Source organism: Nerophis lumbriciformis, linkage group LG06 (genome assembly GCF_033978685.3).
Source record: "Nerophis lumbriciformis linkage group LG06, RoL_Nlum_v2.1, whole genome shotgun sequence".
Classification (NCBI taxonomy): domain Eukaryota; kingdom Metazoa; phylum Chordata; class Actinopteri; order Syngnathiformes; family Syngnathidae; genus Nerophis; species Nerophis lumbriciformis.
In genome coordinates, this window is record NC_084553.2 from 37,027,553 (window position 1) to 37,051,204 (window position 23,652).

The 23,652-nt window shown below is 38.7% G+C and overlaps 1 protein-coding gene across 1 annotated transcript in view; it reads right to left on the reverse strand.

Annotated features, from left to right (window-relative positions):
- The window catches only part of csmd1a (CUB and Sushi multiple domains 1a), a 1,090,750-nt gene that overhangs the window by 206,249 nt on the left and 860,849 nt on the right, over positions 1-23,652 (reverse strand). Inside the window, exons 29-30 of the mRNA XM_061964242.1 lie at positions 11,168-11,359; positions 3,452-3,590 (exon numbers count right to left, since the gene is read on the reverse strand). Coding sequence (XP_061820226.1) covers positions 3,452-3,590; positions 11,168-11,359 — 331 coding nt within the window. The remainder of the gene's footprint in view (positions 1-3,451; positions 3,591-11,167; positions 11,360-23,652) is intronic.

Genomic DNA, 23,652 nt, shown 5'->3' on the forward strand with positions numbered 1-23,652 from the left:
TTCCTTCTCAGTGTTGGGTTTGATGTTTAGCCCTGTTATAATGCCAATGACTGTAAAATGTACAGTATTTTTTGTGGTACATGCTGTAGTACGCATGCATGGTTATAATGCAGTAATGTTAATGGTAAAGTCACATAAGTAAGTGCATAGTGGGAGCAAATGGAAATACAGTATAGGTTCCATTGTGAGCAATACACCTTCCTCCTTACACATTTTTATTCTATGTGCACCATGAGGTATTGGTCCGCGCCTGACAGAGGCCATAATTGTCCTTGGTAGAGGTCTTAGTTATACTAAGTGCCATTCTAGTCCAAGTAGGAAATGATAAAACGTTTTCAAAGGTGTGCAATTCTGGCATATAGATACTTGTATTACTGGTGGTCACATTCATTTTGTCTTATTTAGTTTGCATTAACGTGATTATTGTTGAGCATATTGCCTTAAACCATGTTGGCCAAGCTGTTTAGTTTCTTCTAAAATCCAAAAATCTTAATTTCTTAGCAGGACTGCCTAAATTATAGTCTGATATTTCTCAACCTTTCATTTAATGTGTACTACTGAAACTTTTCCTGACAGCATTATCTGTTATCGGATTATGCCTGCCTGTAATCACCTAATGCAATCATTTGCAAGGTTAACATACGCCCTGTGAATGCTAAGACACTTTATTCATATCCAATTTGAAAAGAGCTTTACAGCACATAAGCCCTTCGGTAGTGACAATGCTTTAAAAGTGATCCATACCAATAAATAGAGTACTTTTTGAAGGCCACAAACTATTAGTAAAAATGTCATGAAATGAAAATGCAGAAAGAGCAGTGACATTCAATATAAATCAATTTTAATCTTAGTGTAGCATTCAAGTCGCAAAGGTCAGTGTAATCATTAAATATGCTAATTTAATTCCGGGACAATAGTATAACAACACTACTGATGCTGTGCTGTAATTAGAACAGTTTTTTTTGTTTACTTTTGGTGACTAAAAATAACAATTATAATGTAAAAAGTGAAGCACAACCAAAATGATTAATTGTGCTTGTGTATCATTATGATTAAGGTATTAATAACCATACCATTTTTTTAAAAGTTCCAAATATGTTTTTTTTTACACCTACTGCATGGAGTTAATATTGCTTGTTATCTTGCATGATTTTGCAATAATCATCTGCGACAACATGTGGCATGGTTTGATGATGTTGTGCCTAGAAAACTGATGTGGACACATTTAACCATTACATTAGTAAACAACATCTATTTTTGTTGTTATGTTTTATATATATATATATATATATATATATATATATATATATATATATATATATATATATATATATATATATATATATGTATGTGTATATATATATATATATATATATATATATATATATATATATATATATATATTCAATCTATTGACAACACCAGTGGTGTGCGCTCTGGGAGGCGGTGGACCATCTCAACAGCAGCACATTAATGCATCTGCAAGAAAATACTCAATGAAAGATTTTCTCATACAGGAAATATATCATAATATATTTCCAATATGAGAGCATTAACGGAATTTAAAACATGCCAGCAGACACCAAAACACATCAATTGAATTTGTTAAGTAATCCAGCAGCTAAAAAACTTTATTGCTGAATACAGCAATAGTATGTTGACAAGCATACGGAGGATGGAGGAGTCTCTGCCCATTGTCTGTCTTTGTAGCACCATCACCTCTTTTCGCACAGCCATACGTTACTGTCAGTTTGCACGCACTTTTCAGACGTACTAAATAAAGACCCACAAGATGGCCTGCAGAACAGTGATCAGTATTGATAAACTACAGTGCATGTGCTAAATGATTGTTTAGAATAAGCTTTTGCTCCCAGTATCATGGGCTTTGTGATGATCAGCATATATTCTGCATAGATTTTATATTTATATTGTGCATGAAGACAGACATGTTCAATGGATTGCGCTACTTATTCTGCTTATCTCAGAGATGCAATATTCAATGTAAAAGCTTAGGAAATCAGCTTTACGCATGCTATGAAGTTTGTACATGGTTGATTACACGCAAACCATTCGTAGATTGGGCCTCATGTGTGAGTGAAAATAGGTTTAGAATGTATGCTTATTTATTAACATAGTCATGGTCAAATGTTTACATACACTTGTCAAGAACATATGTCATGGCTGTCTGGAGTTTTCAATAATTTCTACAACTCCTTTTTTTGGTGATAGAGTGATTGGAGCACATACTTGTTTGTCACAAAAAACATTCATGAAGTTTGGTTCTTTAATGAATTTATTATGGGTCTACTGAAAATGTGACCAAATCTGCTGGGTCAAAAGTATACATACAGTTATTTTAATATTTGGTTACATGTCCCTTGCCAGGTTTCACAGCAATAAAGCGCTTTTGGTAGCCATCTACAAGCCTCTGGCAAGCTTCTGGTTGAACCTTTGACCACTCCTCTTGACAAAATTGGTGCAGTTCAGCTAAATTTGTTGGTTTTCTGACATTAACTTGTTTCTTCAGCGTTGTCCACACAAAATCAGGACTTTGGGAAGGCTAATAAAACCTTAATACTAGCCTGATTTAGCCAGTCCACTTTTGACATGTGTTTGAGGTCATTGTTGAGGTCACCCAACTGCGCCCAAGACCCAACTTCCGGGCTGATGATTTTAGTTTGCCCTGAATAATTTTGAGGTAATCCTCCTTTTTTATTGTCCCATTTACTCTCTGTAATGCACCAGTTCCATTGGCAGAAAAACAGGCCCAGAGTATAATACTACCACCACCATGCTTGACGGTAGGAATAGTGTTCCTGGGATTAAAGGCCTCACCTTTTCTCCCCAAAACATATTACTGAGTATTGTGGCCAAACAGCTCAATTTTTGTTTCATCTGACCACAGACAGAACTTTCCTCCAGAAGGTCTTATCTTTGTCCATGTGATGTCAGATGAAACAAAAATTGAGCTGTTTTTGTACTTTTGACCCAGTAGATTTGGTCACATTTTCAGTAGACCCATAATAAATTCATAAAAGAACCAAACTTCATAAATGTTTTTTGTGGCAAACAAGTATGTGCTCCAATCACTTTATCACAAAAAAAATAAGAGTTGTAGAAATTATTGGAAACTCAAGACAGCCATGACATTATGTCCTTCACAAGTGTATGTAAACTTCTGACCACGACTGTACATGTACATTGAATCACTTTATTATGTCAATTTTTGCAGTTAAATCCTCCAATCTACCCCTCACCTCAAATAATCCTAAAACTGAGCTAAAAGGATGTGCACTGCTATTTAGATCTAAATATTTAACGACTAAAATGACTTGTAAGAATTGCCAGCAAAAGTGGTCCTGCAGACACAGAATTCCACTTGCAGGTAAAGAACTGAGCATGCATTTTGTGACAGTTACACTTTTATTAAAAGCCCCATGGTGACGCCTACCTTTTGAAGATAAGTGCAATGACAAAATCTGGGTTGACTCGTATTCGCCAATCACACTCTTTCCCCGGTGGGTATGGCTGGGGGTAGTTAGGAGACAGGATCACTCCAGAAGGACCACTGACGTTACCTCCACATGTTGCTGGGGAGAAAAGCCCAAAATAGAGAGATGGTGTTTATACAACATTAGGGCCTTTTTATCTGAAGGGAGAATCACCCTTGCGGGAGCATCCATATCATCCCCAAATGTAGGCACAGGAGAGGAAGGGTTAGGTACTGATGGGAGGTGTGGCTGAGGTGACTTGGAAGAGAGAATAACATTGGTGCATGACTGATATTGTCTTCACAGATACACAGAGTAGGTAAAACAAGTCAGAGAAAGGGACTGTGAAATTCAGAAACATATTGAGGCTGGTCTACTAGTGAAAGCACCCCTAGTGGTCCTGTTATCCTGCAACAATAGAGTAAGACAACTCTTAGCACCAGCGATCAATTCAGGCACCATTGCAGACATGAAGGACTTGTAAAAGAGTCAGGTGGGTTTGAACGCATTAGCTACGGTGAAGTAGACACAAACAAAGGCCTGAACCTGAACGTTAAGATCACTAGCACACAGACACACACTCCCGTACATGGTGGTGTTTGCAACGCCGCACCCCGGAGATGCATAATATCGCAAAGAAACAAAGAACACAGAAGGTGATTTTAACTGTGGAAAAATAGGTGAGGAAAAGTCAGTGGCGGCATTGGGGGAACAAAGCCAAGTTTCTTTAAAAGGAAAGAATGGCAAAGTTAGTCACAGAAAAACTATGGTGGTAGTCTGACAATGACAATGATGACATCATAAAAACCCTGCACTACGCGTCACTGTATCAATGTAACTGAAGGTGTGTTTTAGCACACTGAGCATGACTCACATTTTAATATATAAGATAATTACTTACAAAAATACACTTTAGTATGCATTGTTTCTTCTTGGTGTGTATATGTTAATTAAACATTCCTGATGGTATAAAGAATGAGAAAAAAATTACCAAATGTTGGAGTTCAGTGTGTCTATCTCCGCCCCTTTCAGGTACTTTATCACTGTTGTTGGTAGCCCAACGGACCAGGGCCAGAAAGTAGTATGAGTGTTTATACTCTGCAGTTATTACAATAGGGATGCTAGAAATTGCTTTGCCGACAGTGAAACCGTACTGCTTGGTGGAACCAGTGCTGAAATGTCAAGTGTAAGCTGGCATTCTTATAATTGCTTTCTCTCCCCGTGCTGGCCGGTATGCAATAGTGAGGCACAATAAAAAGAGGGAGGGAGACATGTCCAAATTGTGTCAGAGTTGTAAATCTCTGGATAGTAATAGTGAGGCAACTATTGAAGTGGGAGTACACCAGTCCATAATCATTTCACCTCCACTGTAATCACTTCTATATGATGGACTGCATAAGACTTAATGAAGTGATTTTAGTTCTTTATTACCTGATACAGGAGGAGGGTCTGGTAAGTCTGTGCAAATGCTTTACAAAAACTTTCTGGAATAATCATTTTTCTTCTGCACTGACTCTGCCATCCTGCATTTGATGATTGCAGAAATAAATACAGACTGGGAATAACTTGTTTATTTCTGTGAGGAAATCAAGTGTGTCAGAGGGAGTTGTGGAGACTAAATAAAAGAAAGCACACCTGAAAATTGGAGGGTGGAAAACCAACTGCAGAAGTGGAGTGCTAATGCAATGCGGAGTGGCTAACAGTAACTAACCGGGTACTTCGTACCAGGTGGCTCTGAGGGTGGTGATAATGGTAGATAAAGAATACACATATAGGGATCTGACAATGAGCAGATGTCGGAAACATAGCTTTCGTACATCGGTTTTCAAAGTGTTTGGTGGGTCCCTCCTTGAAGGTGCCAGGAGACTTACAGTAGGGCGTAATCACACTACTGGCAACCCGTGCCAGGGGCCACTTATCGTAACCTGACTCCCGCCAGACCCTTGTAGTTCGCTGATCTCCACACAAGGGTCTGGGCTCGAAGGCATTGCAAACTCCTTCAAGATAGCAACAAATAATGAACCAATCATGATCCCCGGGCGGGATTTCATAGATGTGACGTAGCGCCGAAGCAACTGTTTGATTCAAAAAACAATGACGGCACATGGCCCTCGCTGCGTCGTGTGCTGACATTGATTGTGCTATTGCAACTGTTTTGTCAAATCTATCAAATATTATTTCTTTAAAAGATGAACAGAGAATGGTTTTGAAGGCATTTATTGGTGGCAAGGATGTTTTGGCTCTTCTTCCGACCGGGTTTAGATTTATCGGCGTCGCTCTCATCAGCCTCACGGGTTGATTTGGATGTGAGTGGTTGAAGTAGCACGTCATTCAAGATAACGGACAAGTGGTTTATCCAAACACATAGAATCTTTTTTTTACAAGGCCCCTGCCTTCTGAAATACATCTCCTATTGAGAACTCCCGGATCCTTGTGTGGAGCTCAGCGAACTACAAGGATCTGGCGAGAGTCAAGTTACACTTATCGCCTAAAGCAGAAAACATTTGACGGGTGAGATTACACTCAATCGCGCAGCACAATTTTTCCGTGTTTGCACAACTGTAAAAAGTGGTCAAGGAGCTGGCATGATTTCAGTCATATACAAAGCATGCGTGCAGCGTCGCAAAATCACTGAGTAACTATTGAAATCCCTCACAGTACATTGTTTAATGACAACCGACACAACTCATAAAAAACAGTACAGTGGTACCTTAACTTACAAACTTATTTGGTTTTGTGACTGAGCTCTGAACTGAAAACATTTGTATTTCAAATCAACAACAAATTGATTTAAATCAATTTAATTAGTGCTTGCTAGGGATAAATGCGTTAAAATGTAATATCGGAAATTATCGGTATCGGTTTGTTTATTATCAGTATCGTTTTTTTTATTTTATTTTATTTTATTTTTTTTTATTAAATCAACATAAAAATCACAAGATACACTTACAATTAGTGCACCAACCCAAAAAACCTCCCTCCCCCATTCACACTCATTCACACAAAAGGGTTGTTTCTTTCTGTTATTAATATTCTGGTTCCCACATTATATATCAATACAGTCTACAAGGGATACAGTCCGTAAGCACACATGATTGTGCATGCTGCTGGTCCACTATAGTACTAACCTTTAACAGTTGATTTGACTAATTTTCATTAATTACTAGTTTCTATGTAACTGTTTTTATATTGTTTTACTTTCTTTTTTATTCAAGAAAATGTTTTTAATTTATTTATCTTATTTTATAAACATTTTTAAAAAGTAAATAAATAAATGATAAATGGGTTGTACTTGTATAGCGCTTTTCTACCTTCAAGGTACTCAAAGCGCTTTGACACTACTTCCACATTTACCCACTCACACACACATTCACACACTGATGGAGGGAGCTGCCATGCAAGGCGCTAACCAGCACCCATCAGGAGCAAGGGTGAAGTGTCTTGCTCAGGACACAACGGACATGACGAGGTTGGTACTAGGTGGGAATTGAACCAGGGACCCTCGGGTCGCGCATGGCCATTCTTCCACTGCGCCACGCGTACCTTATCTTCACCATACCTGGTTGTCCAAATTAGGCATAATAATGTGTTAATTCCACGACTGCATATATCGGTTGATATCGGTATCGGTTGATATTGGTATCGGTAATTAAAGAGTTGGACAATATCGGAAAATCGGATATCGGCAAAAAGCCATTATCGGACATCCCTACTGCTTGCCCCCCACTCAAAAAAAAACTGTACAATTTTCATTTTAGCAACGAATGTAATAATAATGTACAACATTTTCCTTGGATAGTGGACTTCTACACTATCTCCTTCATGCTGCTTCTCTATCAAACACACCATCAGCATATTTTCCATATTTTCATGGATAAATGTCTGCCGTTTAGGTATTATTTTAACATTCTTGGCTGGCGTTACTCATTCTGCTTCAGTATGGTGCAGACTCGCAGTGATACGCTCAAATTGTTTCACCAAGTTGGCAACACACTCGGTCATGTTTTTGATGCTTTCTTCTTTTAATTCAATGACTACCATCCCCTTCTTCCCAGCACTATCCCTCATGCTCACTTTCTTCCTTCTCATGGTTGGAAAACCAAGTTATGTCGATCTCTAGCTATAAGACCAGAAGTTTTGGGTGGATATTACGGGGTTTACTGTGACATTTGCTACATTAACTAATGACGGGGGTGTTTGTAACTCATATTTTTGGTTGTAACTTAAAGCATAAGAATTAGCTGAGAGACAGCTCCTATCTCAAAACACCTTTAAGTAGAGGTACCACTGTGATTGGAAAGTAAATCCTATGACACACTTGCTTAAAGGTGACTACATTTGCGTTCGTTATGAAGACATTTAATGAATGTCATCATGTTATGTCATTTGTTGTTATGTTAAAACGCAGGAATTCAATTATTTTCATTTCCTACAGTGAACGAGTAAACATAGTCGTAAGTGAGCATAAAACTCCACACAATATAATTCTGAGAGAAGGGAAGACCTCAGCCGTACAATGTTCTCCGAGGGGAGGTTGCATGTGTCCCAATTTGAAAGAAAAAAAACTCTATTATAGAAGAGTTCATTTGAGTGCTAACAATATATTTTCATTTACTGCAAAGAATATTACCACCCCACCACCGCTTCTTAACTTTGCCTGGAATGAGTTTTGAGTGGGGCTATGCATATTAATTTCAGTATAACTCTATGACCTCATAAATATTATTACAATCTACTCAGTACAATACACAAGTGATTCCACAGCTGATGGTTTCTCTGCGGAGAAGGTTTCAAAACTGCACCATTTAATTTGTGCTGTGATATTGTTAAGGAAATATTTCCCCACCAAAATGGAACATCTTAGAAGTTACTCTTTTCAGCCTTCATTTTGTTCGAGGAAGATACACAAAATGATCTCATCCCGTTTCTTATCTGTATGCACACAAACGCACGCACACACACACACACACACACACACACACACACACACACACACACACACACACACACACACAAGCTTTTAGTTAATAATTTTTATTTTTTGTTTGTAATTGTTTTTTAATCTTCATTATTTACTTCAAGTTATTACAGCATGTCTCTTTATACATATTTATTTATTTGTAAAATTAATTTTGGCCAAAGGGGGCACGTTTGCATTTCTTACACACACTTGTTATTACATATGTTGGCCAGAGGGGGAGCACTTAATTTTTTTTTACACACACTTGTTATTTCATATGTTGACCAGAGGGGAAGCACTTTTAAAACCGACACACACTCAATTTGAAAAATCCTTCCTTTTTGGGACTACCCTCATTTTGATAGATTTCACCACCAGGGGTGCAAATGAGACATTCTCTATTAGATGCAATGGTTTTCCGTATTGGGACCATGATTTACGTCCTAACAAGTTCACCGGAAGCTACTTTTCCTTGTTGATGTCTCAAGAAGGGTAGAAATACAAGAACACACACACACACACACATACACACACACACACACACACACACACACACACACACACATTGTTCTTTCTAATTTTAATGATGTTAGGATGTACCAGGTGCAGATGGAGTGAGAGCGGATGAGAGTGTGTGTGTGCCCAACACACACGCAAAATTAACTTTCAGTTTAACATCTCCGGGAAGTAGGGGAAGAGGTTGGAAAGGTAGAAAAGGAAAAGGCTATACCCCCAATTGAAACAAAACAAGTGATGTGAATTATATTTATAAAACGCTTTTTCTCCAGAGAACCAAAGTGCTTTACGCAGTAAAACCCATTATCTACAGCTTTAAGCTACATTTAAACCAGTGTGGGGGGCACTGGGAGCAGATGGGTAGAGTGTCTTGCCCAAGGACACAACGGCTGTGACTAGGATGGCGGAAGCGGGAATCAAACCCGCAACCCTCACAACCAACCGAGCCACGCCGCTGAAAACAAGGACACAATCTGTCCTACTCATAACGTACACATGGTTAATGGTTTTAATAAGAACTATTTAGTCAAAAGATCAAATCCATGTGAGATTGTGATCAAAATGCCAGGACACATGATAGAAAAATGACTCATTGTGGAGTAGAAGAAGCATGTTAACTAATTGTGTGAGAAAATGAAAGATGTATCTTCCCACAGCCTTGGCTTCAACAGCCTGTATTTCAGTAAACAAACATCACCTTGGACACTTGAGCATAAAACTGGATGAGATCTATAAAAGAGAGCATCTGTAGCAAATCTTCAGGCTTATGGGGGGCCTGCTGATGAGTTATTTCAAGTCACCGCTGCACTTTTTGACACTTCTTATAGGATCCACATTCAGGCAGCACAAAAAAATGCATATTTTGTTGCTGTGGCGATTTAAAATAAAAAGTATCGTGGTTTAATTAGTAAAAAAAGATTGCTAATAGTTTGGGTATTGCTACAGTAGTAACACTTGTTCTGACCCACTAAATTAGGATATTATAGAGTGGAAATGTCCTAAAGGTCAAACATTTTAATAAGAAGCATTACACCTTATTTCTAACACACATTGGGCTATTCATTGTACAGCCACAGTGTTTTTAGAGTTTGCACATGTACATACAAACACAATAGAAGACAGACTAGAAAGACAATACACCATGCTTAAAATGTAGCATAATTTAAGAGCTAATTCTTAAAACATCACTTTGCACTTCCCAGGGCATTTAGTCAATCTCAATTGTACTGTTCGGATTGTCTTAAAATACTTTTCACCTCTGAGCCGAGCAGTCGAGATGAGACTCGAGCTGTTCGATCTACCTCTATGAGCATTAAATTAATCTATTAGTCAATCAAAGTTTATTTATATAGCCCTTAATCACAAATGCCTCAAAGGGCTGCACAAACCACAACGACACCCTCGACTCTGATCCCACATCAGAGTTAGAAAAAACTCAACCCATGTTGAAGCCTGGTCAGGTGAGAGGCAAAACATCATCTCAGACAGTCTGAACAGTCTAGTTGCGATCGATTCAACGACCTGAGAATACAATGACTTGGGTAAATACACATTTTCACAGGCATTATGTTGCACTGATACACAATGTAATAAAATGCATTGTCATTCCAAACCCATTACGACATCATTTAAAGCCATAATGTAACACATTAGAATATGGGAGACAATCTGGCACACCAGCATTAAGCCAGTGACAGGACCGGCAAACTTGCAGCATTCACTCTTGTGGTTTGGTACTCTGGTCTGGACCTAGCATTTAAGAAATATACTTGGTGTGCTTAGCTTAACATCAAATTGGGTATTTTTGTCATTGAACCAACAGCTGTACAGTAAAGAACTTACGCACAAAATAAGGACATGATTAAGCTGCTTTTATGATGCAATACGTAACTCAGCTACTCTAATCCAAAATTCCATCTGCTGGGTTGAATACATATGTTATTATGCATATTGTGTATTGGTCTTTGGTCCGTATAGCAGATCAAGAGAACCACACTGAACCAGAGTTCACTTGCAAGCAGACTGAGACCCCACTTTCTAGTGGTCTTGGTTGGGATGACGGCAAGTACTGTATGAACATACCTTCAAGGTCTAAAGAAAAACATTAGAAATGTTCTCTCCAAACATTGCTCCTGTATTCTTGAATTGTCTTAACAAAGGAAGCCGTTCGAATTAATTTGATTGATTAATGTTCACCTACCCATGCATGTTGGAGGGTCGGGCTGCCAGTAGAACCTGTTATCCATGCGGACACATGTGATGGTATCAGAGCCTTGGAGCTGATATCCGGGGTCACACTGGAACGTCATACTGTCACCGGGCTCCTTACTGTCCCCGTATCGAGAGCCATTTACTGGGATGCCGGGGTCATTGCAGGTCGTTGCTGTTGTGGCTAGACAAAGCGAGACGGACATTGAGACAGGGGCACTCCAACACAACAATATTATCTTTCTGAAAACAAAAAACTACAATTTACAGACACACAATAGTCCATTATGTGGTGGAGCCAAACAGGCTTACTGTCAACATATTGACAATGCAGACAGAAATGTTGTTTTACTATAAATAACACCAGTGACGCATTTTGACACAGATTAGAAGTAAGACGGCCAAAACAAAACCCATTATTCATTCACTGTATAGTCCCCACTATGTAGCAATAACTGCCCTGGGGTACACTAACTGGAACATGGCTGCCAACTTGCGACCACCACCAAACATACATTCACTATACCAGGGTAGGCGGCACCGCAGCCAAGGTGGGCAAAGCGCCAACGCTTTGGTTGCTAACAATAGTTACTATAATTTTTTTTTTTTTTGGAAGGCGGGGGGAGAGCATTTTCTAAGGCTTTTCCTGTCAGGGGTCACCGCAGCTAGTCAATTGCATGCCTGGTTTGGCTTAGTTTTTACACCGGATGCCTAGCAGTGAATATCTCCAAGGGTTAGGGGTTAACCCTGGACACAAATCAATTAACATGCAAAACAAACACTTTGCATACACTATACAATACATTACATTTGATCTTTCAAATGGTTTACTTGTCTTGTAAGATAGTTAATAGTCTTGAAGAGACCGTTTTATAATATAATAGATACAACTCGAACGTCAACCAGTATCATGCAATGGGTGGTGTCTGATTTCACACTGTATGCACTGACAATGACATTGACAAGGAGACACTTTCACAGTGACGTGCGGTCACTGGAGGCAGGTGAGGCGGGGCCTCACCTGCCATCATGGAAAGAAAAAAAATGTAAAAAGAAAAAAAAATTATTAAATTGTTATATGTATTCAGTGATTATACTATAAAGTTATTTTCCATTTAACTTCACCAGTTTTAGATTATTTTTATTCAAAATCGCTGAATTTTCACATTTGCCGTTCAAATACTAAGAAGAGACGGTGCGGTGATCAGCAGCCAGTTGAGGCACGTCACTCAGTTGTGCCTCAACATGGATTGCGGACTCGGCTAACTGCTGGCCTGCTGTGCAGTGAGACCATATTGCTATATGAACTATATTATACATTTCCATAATTTAGTTAGCTGAGGTATTTAATGTACAGTGTATTTTGTCAACAACTGTATGTGTGTAACGTATTTATTGTGCTGAGCAATCATAAAACTGCTGCGAAGACGCACTGGCTGAGGCTCGCAGTAATCCCGCCTCCTGGTGCCGGTTAATGCACCCCCCGACGGGAGCGCCACACCAACCAAAGCCACACTAATCCCTCCACGTGCAAGACCGAATCCACCCAAAAAAACTTAACAAGAAGCCAAAAAGTGCAAAAACAACAATGCTCGCGCCAGAGGAGCCGTACGTGAACGACTGCAGGGACACAACATTAGGTACACCTGCAGACTGCAGCATGGATTTCATATTTCATTCATTCACAACTCCTCCAACATGAACACCATTGTTCCCGCACTTATAAGTAAAGGTAAGACCATAATAACCTTTTTTTAATTAAATGTGCTTTTTTGTGTGCTACAGTTTGTATGTGTAAAGTTAAAGTTAAGTTAAAGTACCAATGATTGTCACACACACACTAGGTGTGGTGAAATTTGTCCTCTGCATTTGACCCATCCCCTTGATCACCCCCTGGGAGGTGACAGGAGTAGTGGGCAGCAGTAGCGCCGCGCCCGGGAATAATTTTTGGTGATTTAACCCCCAATTCCAACCCTTGATGCTGAGTGCCAAGCAGGGAAGAATGCTGGTATGAGCTTTTAAACATAACCCGTTAACTGCTGCCAATCAAATGGTGAATAAGATACTCTTTAGGGTTCATATGTTTGTAAATCTGACTGTGATGAAGTCAGTGCCTCACCAGCCATGAATCTCACCACACGTCACTGCACTTTCATCATGGAGTAAAAACAAAACCTTTTTTTTTTTTTGGTGGACTATTATATATCACCTTTACTTTGTTAATTGAACATGGGGGAACTAAGGTGTCATTACCATAATAATGGAACGAGCTTGCTGGCTTTGATTAGCATATTAGTGAGTGTCAATATTTATTGTTAAAATGAAGAGGATTTGAAAACCATACAGTATGTGCCAGAGAAAGAGATAGAAGCACAAGGTTCTGCTTATGAATTTTCCACATAAGAAAATAAATTACAAAATGTACTCCATCAGGTTTATCCCTTAAAGACAGCAAGAAAAGACATGAAGGCCAGGTCTATATTAAAGGATGATAATGGTTGATAATGGCAGTCACTATTATGCTGTGCACTGCACGTTCAAATGTATGTCTATTACAGTCAGTTATTATGGCACTGTCAGCCCCGAGTACAGTAAAATATATGTTATCAAGAGTGTTTGCCTGAGCTTGTAGCAGACTGAACTGTAGTAGATTGACAGTATCCCCCTAAGCACTGGCTTGCGAGACTTCACTCCACTTTCAGTCGCTCCCCTGCCGGGAGCCCAGAAGCTTATTGACAGAACCTTGCTGCAGCACCTCTCTCCAGTCTCACGAAAGCCTACTTCCTCAATCGCCCAAGTTGTGTACAATCCCACTCTATGGCACTGTTGTTAAACAACAACAACAACAAGCTACTAGCTATTTTAAACTAGGCAACATATTTGAGCTGTATAAGGTGGACACTTTGACAACCTTCCCAGGCTTCACCATGGTGTCCTCTGTGAATTGGCCGGGGGTAATGGCATGATGAACCGTGTTTGTTGACAACATTATTCAACAATTATTTATCTAAAGTTTAAACAATTCCCTGCAGCCATTTGATTAGCCTTTTAATCAAGCTCTAATTTGTCTGAAATTAACTATATCTGTATGCTTCTATTTCAGTAAAAAATGTAAGTTAACTATATCCTTGTAGTCAATGCTTCACTTGAGGGATTTACGTAGCCATAACCTCAAAAACTAAAGATATAGGATATCTTATTGTCACTTGAAATGCACCCACTGGAGAGAGTGGATACAGTGGATAGACACATCTTTGCATCCACTTTGATTGGTTTGCTGTCTCTTAGACAGCCTTGACTTGCCTGATCTACTAAAGGTTTGTGTGTACTAAAACACGTGCAAACTTGATTGACCACGCAAAACTGATCTACTAAGGTTGTGCACAGAGCGTCTTTTAAGTGAGCAAAATCTATTTTGTGTGTTCATGATTATGCACAATATGTGCTGATCATCAGAACGCCCACAAAACTGGGAAGAGAAGATGTAAATATAATTATTTAACACACACAGTGTGATTTATGAAGACTGAAACTGTTCTACGGCCGTGTTTTACGTCTTTATTCAGTATGTCTAGAAAGGACGTGCAAACTGTTAGTTTCGCAGAAATGGCTGTGAGAAAGGAGGCGATCGGGCTGCAGCTCTGTCTTACGTATGCTTGTCAACATACATGGACTATCGAAAATAAAAACATTAGAAATAAAAACACAGGGGCGGTGGTCCCTGGTTCCCTGGGCACCACACCTACTGTTTGTGGGTTGGGCCCTCGGAGAGGCTGGGGTCGTACTCTGGCTCCCACGCACACTGGGAGTCAAATATATTGTACATACAAATTCACATGTACTCACATACATACATAGGTATCTACGCTCCCACATACATACACGTATACAGTACATATTTACATACTCAAAGTTTGTACATCCACACACACACTCATTATACAAACATACACATACTGTACATATACACTCACTGTACAAACACATATACACATTCTATACATATACATTCACTGTACAAACATACATATACACATACTGTACATATACACTCACTGTACAAACATATACACATTCTGTACATATACATTCACTGTGCAAACATACATACACACATACTGTACATATACATTCACTGTACAAACACAGATACACATACTGTACATATACAAGTACATATACATACATACACTCATGCACATAATCACGTTTCATCAAACATATATTAACGATGTTGCCCTAGGGTAAACTGGGTATAACACATGGCACACTGACAAAGCTTAACCTATTGTTACTTTAACAATCTACAAGGTTAATGTAGGTTGCTTCTCTTTCTTTCCCTCCATTTTTCTGCATTCTTTCGTATCTTAAGTTATCATTACGTATATGTATTGTTGCATTTGAACAACTGTATTGTTGATAATAGAGGTAAATTATTGGTATTGTTCATTATCAATAGCGCTATTTCTATTGGTATTTGTATTGATCCATTTGTAGTGTAATAATGCTCATTGTCATTTCTGTATTATTTTTTATTTTTCGCTAATTGCTTATTTGCTATTACTTTTACCATCATATTTGTACATGTCGTATTTACTGATGTTGCTCTATTGTTGTTGTTATGTTTGCTGTTGTTTTTGTCTCTCTGTCTAATCCCCCTCTGGTCCCCACAATTTCCCCCTCTGTCTTCTTTTTTTTCTCTTTCTATCCCCTCCTACTCCGGCCCGGCTGCACCAAATGATAATATAAATACATTTAATAAAGTCAAATACAAATAAGGCAACAAGAGAAGTATCCTACACTTCTCTTTTGTACAGTAAATCTGAACAGCCGATATGGGCATCTACATCAACTATATGATTTGCCTGAGAAGCTGGACAGGACAAAAGAAAAAAACCAAAAAAAAAAACACAGCAATATCATTTTATAATTTTATAGCTGCAGGATGATTTAAAGGGGTTATGTTATGATTTTTTCCCCACATTTAAAACTCTTCCTTAAAGTCTAAATAAGATGTATATATTTCACAGACCATCTTCAAACCGCTTACTGACCGCCTCTTCAGAAGGGGCTTGTTTTGATGTAAGTGTCTTCGCTTCGACTGCATCTTTTCCCCGCCAGCCATGTTAGCACTTTGAGTCTACTGACAGATATAAGTTCGAACTATACGCTACTTTGTATTAAAAAGGCATCAGTGGGCATGACTGGGCATGCACAAACCAGTCTGCCCTACAACAAGAGGATAGAGAAAAGGAAGGCACTTTATTCACTACAGCATCGGACTACAATGGCGGACTCGCGCATAGTTCTTTGGGTAAATCGTTACCATGTATGGTGATATCTACTGACGTCCCACTTGGGAAAATGGCACAAATTGGGCAAATTCCAAACAGCTCGTTTGGGGGGAGTGAAGGAGGCAAGATTGTTTCATCAATATCTCCTCCCTGCCTCCATTGTCTGAGTTCACATTTTGGGGACTTATACTGATCCCCAATACCCCAAAACAGATACCAGAAAGTATTGAAAAGTTGGTAGGTTCCCTTTAAGGGGCTGATTAAAACTAATTAAATTGATGTGTTTTGGTGTCTGCTGGTATTTTTTTTTTTTTTTTTTTTCTAATGGCGGTAATTTAGGAATATTACCATATTATATCCTTTATATCAGAGGTGTCAAACACATTTTAGATCAGGGGCCACATGGAGGAAAATCTATTCCGAAGTGGGCCGGACTGGTTAACTAATGGCTTAATAACTTAAAAATAAAGACAACTTCAGATTGTTTTCTTTGTTTTACTTTGGCCAAAAATAGAACAAGCACATTTTGAAAATGGACATATCCCAAATAATCCTCTTGACAAAACACTGTCAAATTCTGAGGAAATAAATGGTGCAGTTTTAAAAACACATCAAAGGAACTTAGACTTGATCTCGGTGCTTCTACAAAGCCATTTCATTTTAAAGTGTCAACTTATCTGGGCTTGAACAAAATACAAAGTAGATAATGGTTAATAAAAACATTTCTCGGTATCGCATACCTCATCTGTCATTTCCACGTATTATTAACTCGATAACTCAACAAACTATATGCAGAAACTATTTAAGAGGGTTAAGTTACACTTTGCGTCCTTGTGTCTTTTTTTGACAGACATTCTGGGGCAATAAACTGTTTGCTTGCATAATAGAATTGCTACTGCGACATCCAGTGGACACATTTAGAACAGCTGTTTATTTCATAAAACATTGCAGCTCATTTTTACATTTTGCAAACTCCTTTCACGAATCGTGGCCCGGATTAAACCTGGCCGCGGGCCTGATCCGGCCCAAGGACCATACGTTTGACAAACCTGTTCTATATAAAAAAAATGTCTAGCAATGTGCATTTTCATTCATTTGGATTATTCCAGACGCATGAACGCGCAGCAGTGTTGTGACAGTCCACCCCCTCCCCACAGAGTGCACCATCATCTAGGTTATGTCTAGATTAGGATTCTATATTGCAGAACAAGTGTTATGTGTAGTGCTTGTTCAACGTAGCAAAACCCCACAGATAAGAGTATAGTAACATAAATGTGAAATTAGTGTTTCCATGGGCACATAATGCCAGTCTTACAAGCAAAAACATCCTCTTTAAATAGGGCGGTCTGCACGCAATTTTATACTACATACACACTGTTCTACGGATGGTATTTGGATCTTAGTAGATCAGGCCCTCCATGTGTTTTAATCTATAGAATAAAAGACACCATGCAGGAACAATTATGTCGCAGCCAAGCCCCAGCCAAGAGCATCTATACTCCCATGTGGACAATAAATTCATCCATCTGCATCCGCATTGCAGGTCTAAGGGTTTCATTTCAAATCAATGTCTATTTTCATTTTTTCTATTAGCATGTACTGTATTACAGTATGTAATTCAACATTTCAGATACTTTTTTTAACTGCATTGTAGACATCAAGTCATGGATGGCAGTGAATTTCATATATCTTAACCAGTACAAAACAGAGGTTTTAGTTAAAGGCCCTGAAGACCAGAGGGAGAAACTTGAACCAAAATTACAATATTTTAAACCAACACAGTCTATAAAAAAATCTGGGCAGGTTTTTTCATTTCAAGCTGACTTTTATCTCGCATTCAAAAATGTTACAAAAATAGGTTTCTATCATCTTAAGAACAGAGTACGCCCGTTTCTCTCAGGCCAACACGGAAATGCTAATCCATACTTTTATTACCTGTCGTTTAAACTATTGCAATGCCCTGGCCATCCCAAAAATAATATCAGAAGTCTAAAACTATTACAAAACTTAGCAGACGCATGCTGACAAGGACCAGAGGGTGGGAGCACATTACACCAGTTTTAAAATCGCTGCTAGGCTCCCGTCCGTTTCAGGGTCCAATTTGAAGTTCCATTATTAGTTTTCAAATGTCTTAATGGCTTTGTGCCTTCTTATTAGAGATGTCCGATAACATCGGCCTGCCAATATTATCGGCCGATAAATGCGACAAAATGTAATATCGGAAATTATCGGTATCGTTTTTTTAATTATTGGTATCGGTTTTTTTTGGTTTTTTTTTTATTAAATCAACATAAAAAACACGAGATACACTTACAATTTGTGCACCAACCCAAAAAACCTTCCTCCCCCATTTACACTCATTCACACTCATTCACACAAAAGGGTTGTTTCTTTATGTTATTAATATTCTGGTTCCTACATTATATATCAATATATATCAATACAGTCTGCAAGGGATACAGTTCGTAAGCACACATGATTGTGCGTGCTGCTGGTCCACTAATAGTACTAACCTTTAACAGTTAATTTTACCAATTTTCATTAATTACTAGTTTCAATGTAACTGTTTTTATATTGTTTTACTTTCTTTTTTATTCAAGAAAATGTTTTTAATGTATTTATCTTATTGTATTTTATTAATTTTTAAAAAAAGTACCTTATCTTCACCATACCTGGTTGTCCAAATTAGGCATAATAATGTGTTAATTCCACGACTGTATACCGTATATCGGTTGATATCGGTATCGGTTGATATCGGTATCGGTAATTAAAGAGTTGGACAATATCGGAATATCGGATATCGGCAAAAAGCCATTATCGGACGTCCCTACTTCTTATCTATCTGACCTGCTTTTACCGCATCAACCCTCACGGATCGTGAGGTCCTCTGGCACTGGCCTTTTATCTTTACCAAATACCAGAACAAAGACCCACGGTGAGGCAGCATTTAGACATTGTGGCCCTCACCTGTGGAACAGCCTGCCAAAGAACTTAGGACTGCAGAAAGTGTTGAAATTTATTTTTTAAAAAGGCTAAAGACACACGTTCTTAATCATACTTTTTACTGATCATCTATTTTATTGTGTAGTTTTATATCTTAATCATTATTATTTCAACTATTATTCTCTCAATGTTATGTTTTTATTAACTTATTGATGTAATATCTGTATTATTTATATTCAAATTTTTAAATATATTTTATCATATGTAGTATACTTTTTTTAAATTTCAATTTTAGTTATTCTTCAGTGTAGACGCCTCAAAGGTGGCGTTTTTCCTCAAATCCTCAGTGCCATGCTATGTTTAGTTTTTGCTTTGATATTGTCAATAGTGCTGTGTGTGTGTGTGTGCATGTGCGTGTGTGTGTGTGTGTGTGAGTGTGAATACATGTGTGTATATTTCTTCTCCATGCATCCATCCATTTTCTACCGCTTTTCCCTTCTTCTATTATTTTTTTGTTTCTTTTATTTTGTTGTGTACAGCACTTTGTCTTTGCTACTTGCCTGTGCATGAAAAGTGCAACATAAATAAACTTTGATTTGAATTGATTTGATTTATTGTTTTAGTGGCATATAATTTAAATTGTTGTTTACATCTACCAAACACCTGAAACTACTTGCGTGTGCACAAACCAAAAATACCCGTTTGAATCATAGGCGTTTTGTTCTGTACTTTTTCCGAATTGTGAAACATGGAAGAAAACATTTTTGAAAATTGCCTCAGTCTGCACAAGTAGACCTGAATAGGGCAGTTTTTGGACACAGTTAACAAAATACGTTTTTTTTTAGGGCTGCAATGGCTGAAACAAAGAGTAGATGTTTTTGTTATAATAGACAACCTTCAAAATGTTCCATCTGAGTGTGTCACAATTTATGCGAGCACCCACAGTAAATATGAGTGTGTGCTTTTAGTTTTACAAACACAACACAGTTATTGCAAGCCTGTTTAAGCGAGTGAGCTGACATGAAAGAAAGGAGCAGTAAAGGTACAATGGTCTTGACTGCCCGTCTATTTTCTTACTCAGTGTGCTTGTGATTGATTTTTGCTGCCACAGTGGATTTCAGAGACACGGAGGATGACTCTAAAAGGACGGGGCAGGGACATTTTTGGGTTGAGTGGCTCAAAACAGCAAAGGCCATGCCTGCACCGAAAGGGTAAGTTATTGTGCAGGTAGCGCTTTTTCTCATGAAGACGAGAACACTAGTGGGTAAAGAAATAATGTGCTCTACTTCTCAACAACTATTAAAACGTGCATCACACGTACAGTTCTAAAATGCTATATTTTTATCAAATTATTCATATTCTGGCAAAATCCTAGTGACAAAAATCAAACAATATAAATAGGTTTCTGTTATTGATTTAGAAGCCTCAATTAATAATTTGAAGAGGAACGACATGATTCGAAATAATAATGGTAATAATAAGTGGATATTTCAACGAAGGGGGGAAATAGGTTGTAGTCAGGTGACGTCATGTCCAGCTCATTAAATATGCGTCCCTCAAAGTGGTGGGCCAGCAAGCGTCTGTTGCCATAGCGTTCTGGGTGGCATTTTGTCTTTCTCGAAGAAAAATGCACTATACTTTCGTTGTTTAAGTCTGTTGGAACCGTTCAAATTGCGAAAAGGATACACGTTTCTTCAGAGTTCCTCGAGAGGTCATCAAGAACGGCGAAATATGTCAAAATTTTACGAAAGACGACGAGAAAAGTGACAGGCACTCCAGTCCCAAGAGAGCAAAGTCGAAAAACGCGCAAGTTTGCAGTGATCACTTCGTTAAAGGTGTGTTTAATACTTTTAATGTTTAGTATTCCTATTTATGTACAATCTTGATATTTTTTGTATTTTATCATGTTTCGGAGTTCTTATCCAAGAGAGTCTCGGTACCAAGTTATTTGACCGAGCCACACTCACAGAAGTTGTAGACCTCTATGCTTTTCCAAGTTTTAATCTGTTTTGTCGTGTAGAATGACATTTGGAGCACCAGATAGTTCGACATCTCTGGGAATGCGACCGAAGGATAATCCTTGAGGTCACTCGACAAATCTTTTTTTTTTGATAACATATGGATACATTCTTTTGCATTATTTAAATTTTTTGGTCGTACCTGCTTTTAGTGTTAAGATCTAGGCACCTTGCGTACTAAGATCTATTACATTCTGTTTGCTGCACAGGAGCCATGTTGGTTTGGTGACCCACCACTTTTTGCTTCCGTTCGAAAGTCATGTGACCAAATACAACAACCTTCAGAAACAGTCGCAGACACAGCATGCACTAACTTTGAATGAATGTCCAGTTTTCAACCTGCTCAAAGCCCGGAGTGAATTTCAACCGAACAGCAGCGTCAGCACCTCCTCTGCTGTTAATACCGCAGTTAAGTGACTTATACTGCACAACTCATGTTAGCGCTACGGCTGGGCGATATATCGAATATACTCGATATATCGCGGGTTTGTCTCTGTGTGATATAGAAAATGACTATATCTTGATATTCGAGTATACGTACTCGCGCAGTTGCTTTTAGCTGCGGGCATTATACCGCAGGCTTTTCTCACTCTTTCTTGTCCCTGCTTCTCAAAGAGACGTAAAACAAGCGCACCTTCTTACATACGTCACATACTGCCGCGCGTGCAACGTCATACACCCTTGCGGAGCAGAGATGTAGCGGAATGGGTAACGTTAGCTGTGGTGCTCGCGGTAATACAAGAGAAAGAAGGTGCAAATCTGGTAACAAATGAAGGAAGAATTAATTCCCAAGAAAAACAGCAGGGGGTCCATCGTCTGGCGGTGGTTTGGCTTCAAGCGGGAATATGTTGAACAGACAACCGTAATATGTCAAGTATGCCGCAAAAGCGTTGCTACAAAAAGTAGCATCACTGCTAATTTGTTGTATCATTTGAAAAGTCACCCGCTAGAGAATGAAGAGTGCTTGAAAATCCGCATGTCAACATCTCCGTTCGGTGCCACACCAACAAAATGCCCAAGCAACCATTTCCAGATCAACACCGTATGAAAAAAAAATAGTCAATAACAGAAGGAGATAACGTCTGCAGTAAACTACCACATAGTGAAGGACATACACAATTTGATTTCCTATTATGCAGCACATTTTTATTTGACAGTTATTGAAATATCTTGTGTGACATCATGCACAAAAATGCACTTTATTTGTTTTAAACTATTGTAGTGGCATTCTGTACAAAAAGTGCACTTTTATTTAGTGTTGTTTTGATATGTCATCTTAGTGACATCATGCACAAAAGTGCACTAATAGCTTGTTTTAAAATGTCTCTGACAATCTTGCACTTTCTGTTTTGGAAATGACATGAATGTTTGTGCCACTGCTTAATAATTGTTTAATAAATACAGTTTTGGTAAATTGACTTAGTTGTAATTTCCCTCTCTGCATGAAAGTTTAAAATAAGCATATATTAATGCAGTATGAACAAGAATGTTTTAATGTAGACCATACTTGCCAACCCTCCCGGATTTTCCGGGAGACTCCCGAAATTCAGCGCCTCTCCCAAAAACCTCCCGGGACAAATTTTCTCCCGAAAATCTCCCGAAATTCAGGCAGAGCTGGAGGCCACGCCCCTCCAGCTCCATGCGGACCTGAGTCCGCTTTCCCACGATATAAACAGTGTGCCTGCCCAATCACATTGTAACTGTAGAACGATCGAGGGCGAGTTTTTGGTTTCTTTTGTGGGTTGATTGTGCGCAGTTTCATTAACGTCCTCCCAGCGCGGTAACAACACACAACAACAGCAGTCATGTTTTTGTCTACCGTAAAGCAGTTCGTCTGATGTAAACAGCAATGTTGTGATACTCTTAAACAGGACAATACTGCCATCTATAACATCAATAACATCTAAGGCTTTTAGAGAGTGCAGTGCACAACTGCGCACACAACAAGGAGACGAAGCAGAAGAACGAGGAAGATACAGCCATGGCGACGCCGACGACGAGTAAGATGAAGAAATACGCTTTGTTGCACCTTTCCTGCCTGAGTCCGGCGATTAGTTGCAAATCTTGCTTTATTGATTGTTTGTACACAGCCAATCCATCACAAAACAAACTAGTCCCCGCCCGCACTCACGCTACCGCTCCCTCTCTTCTCTCGGCCACACACTCACTGACGTCACTCACCTCACATGCTCACCTATTAAAGTGTAAGTTCAAAGCACATG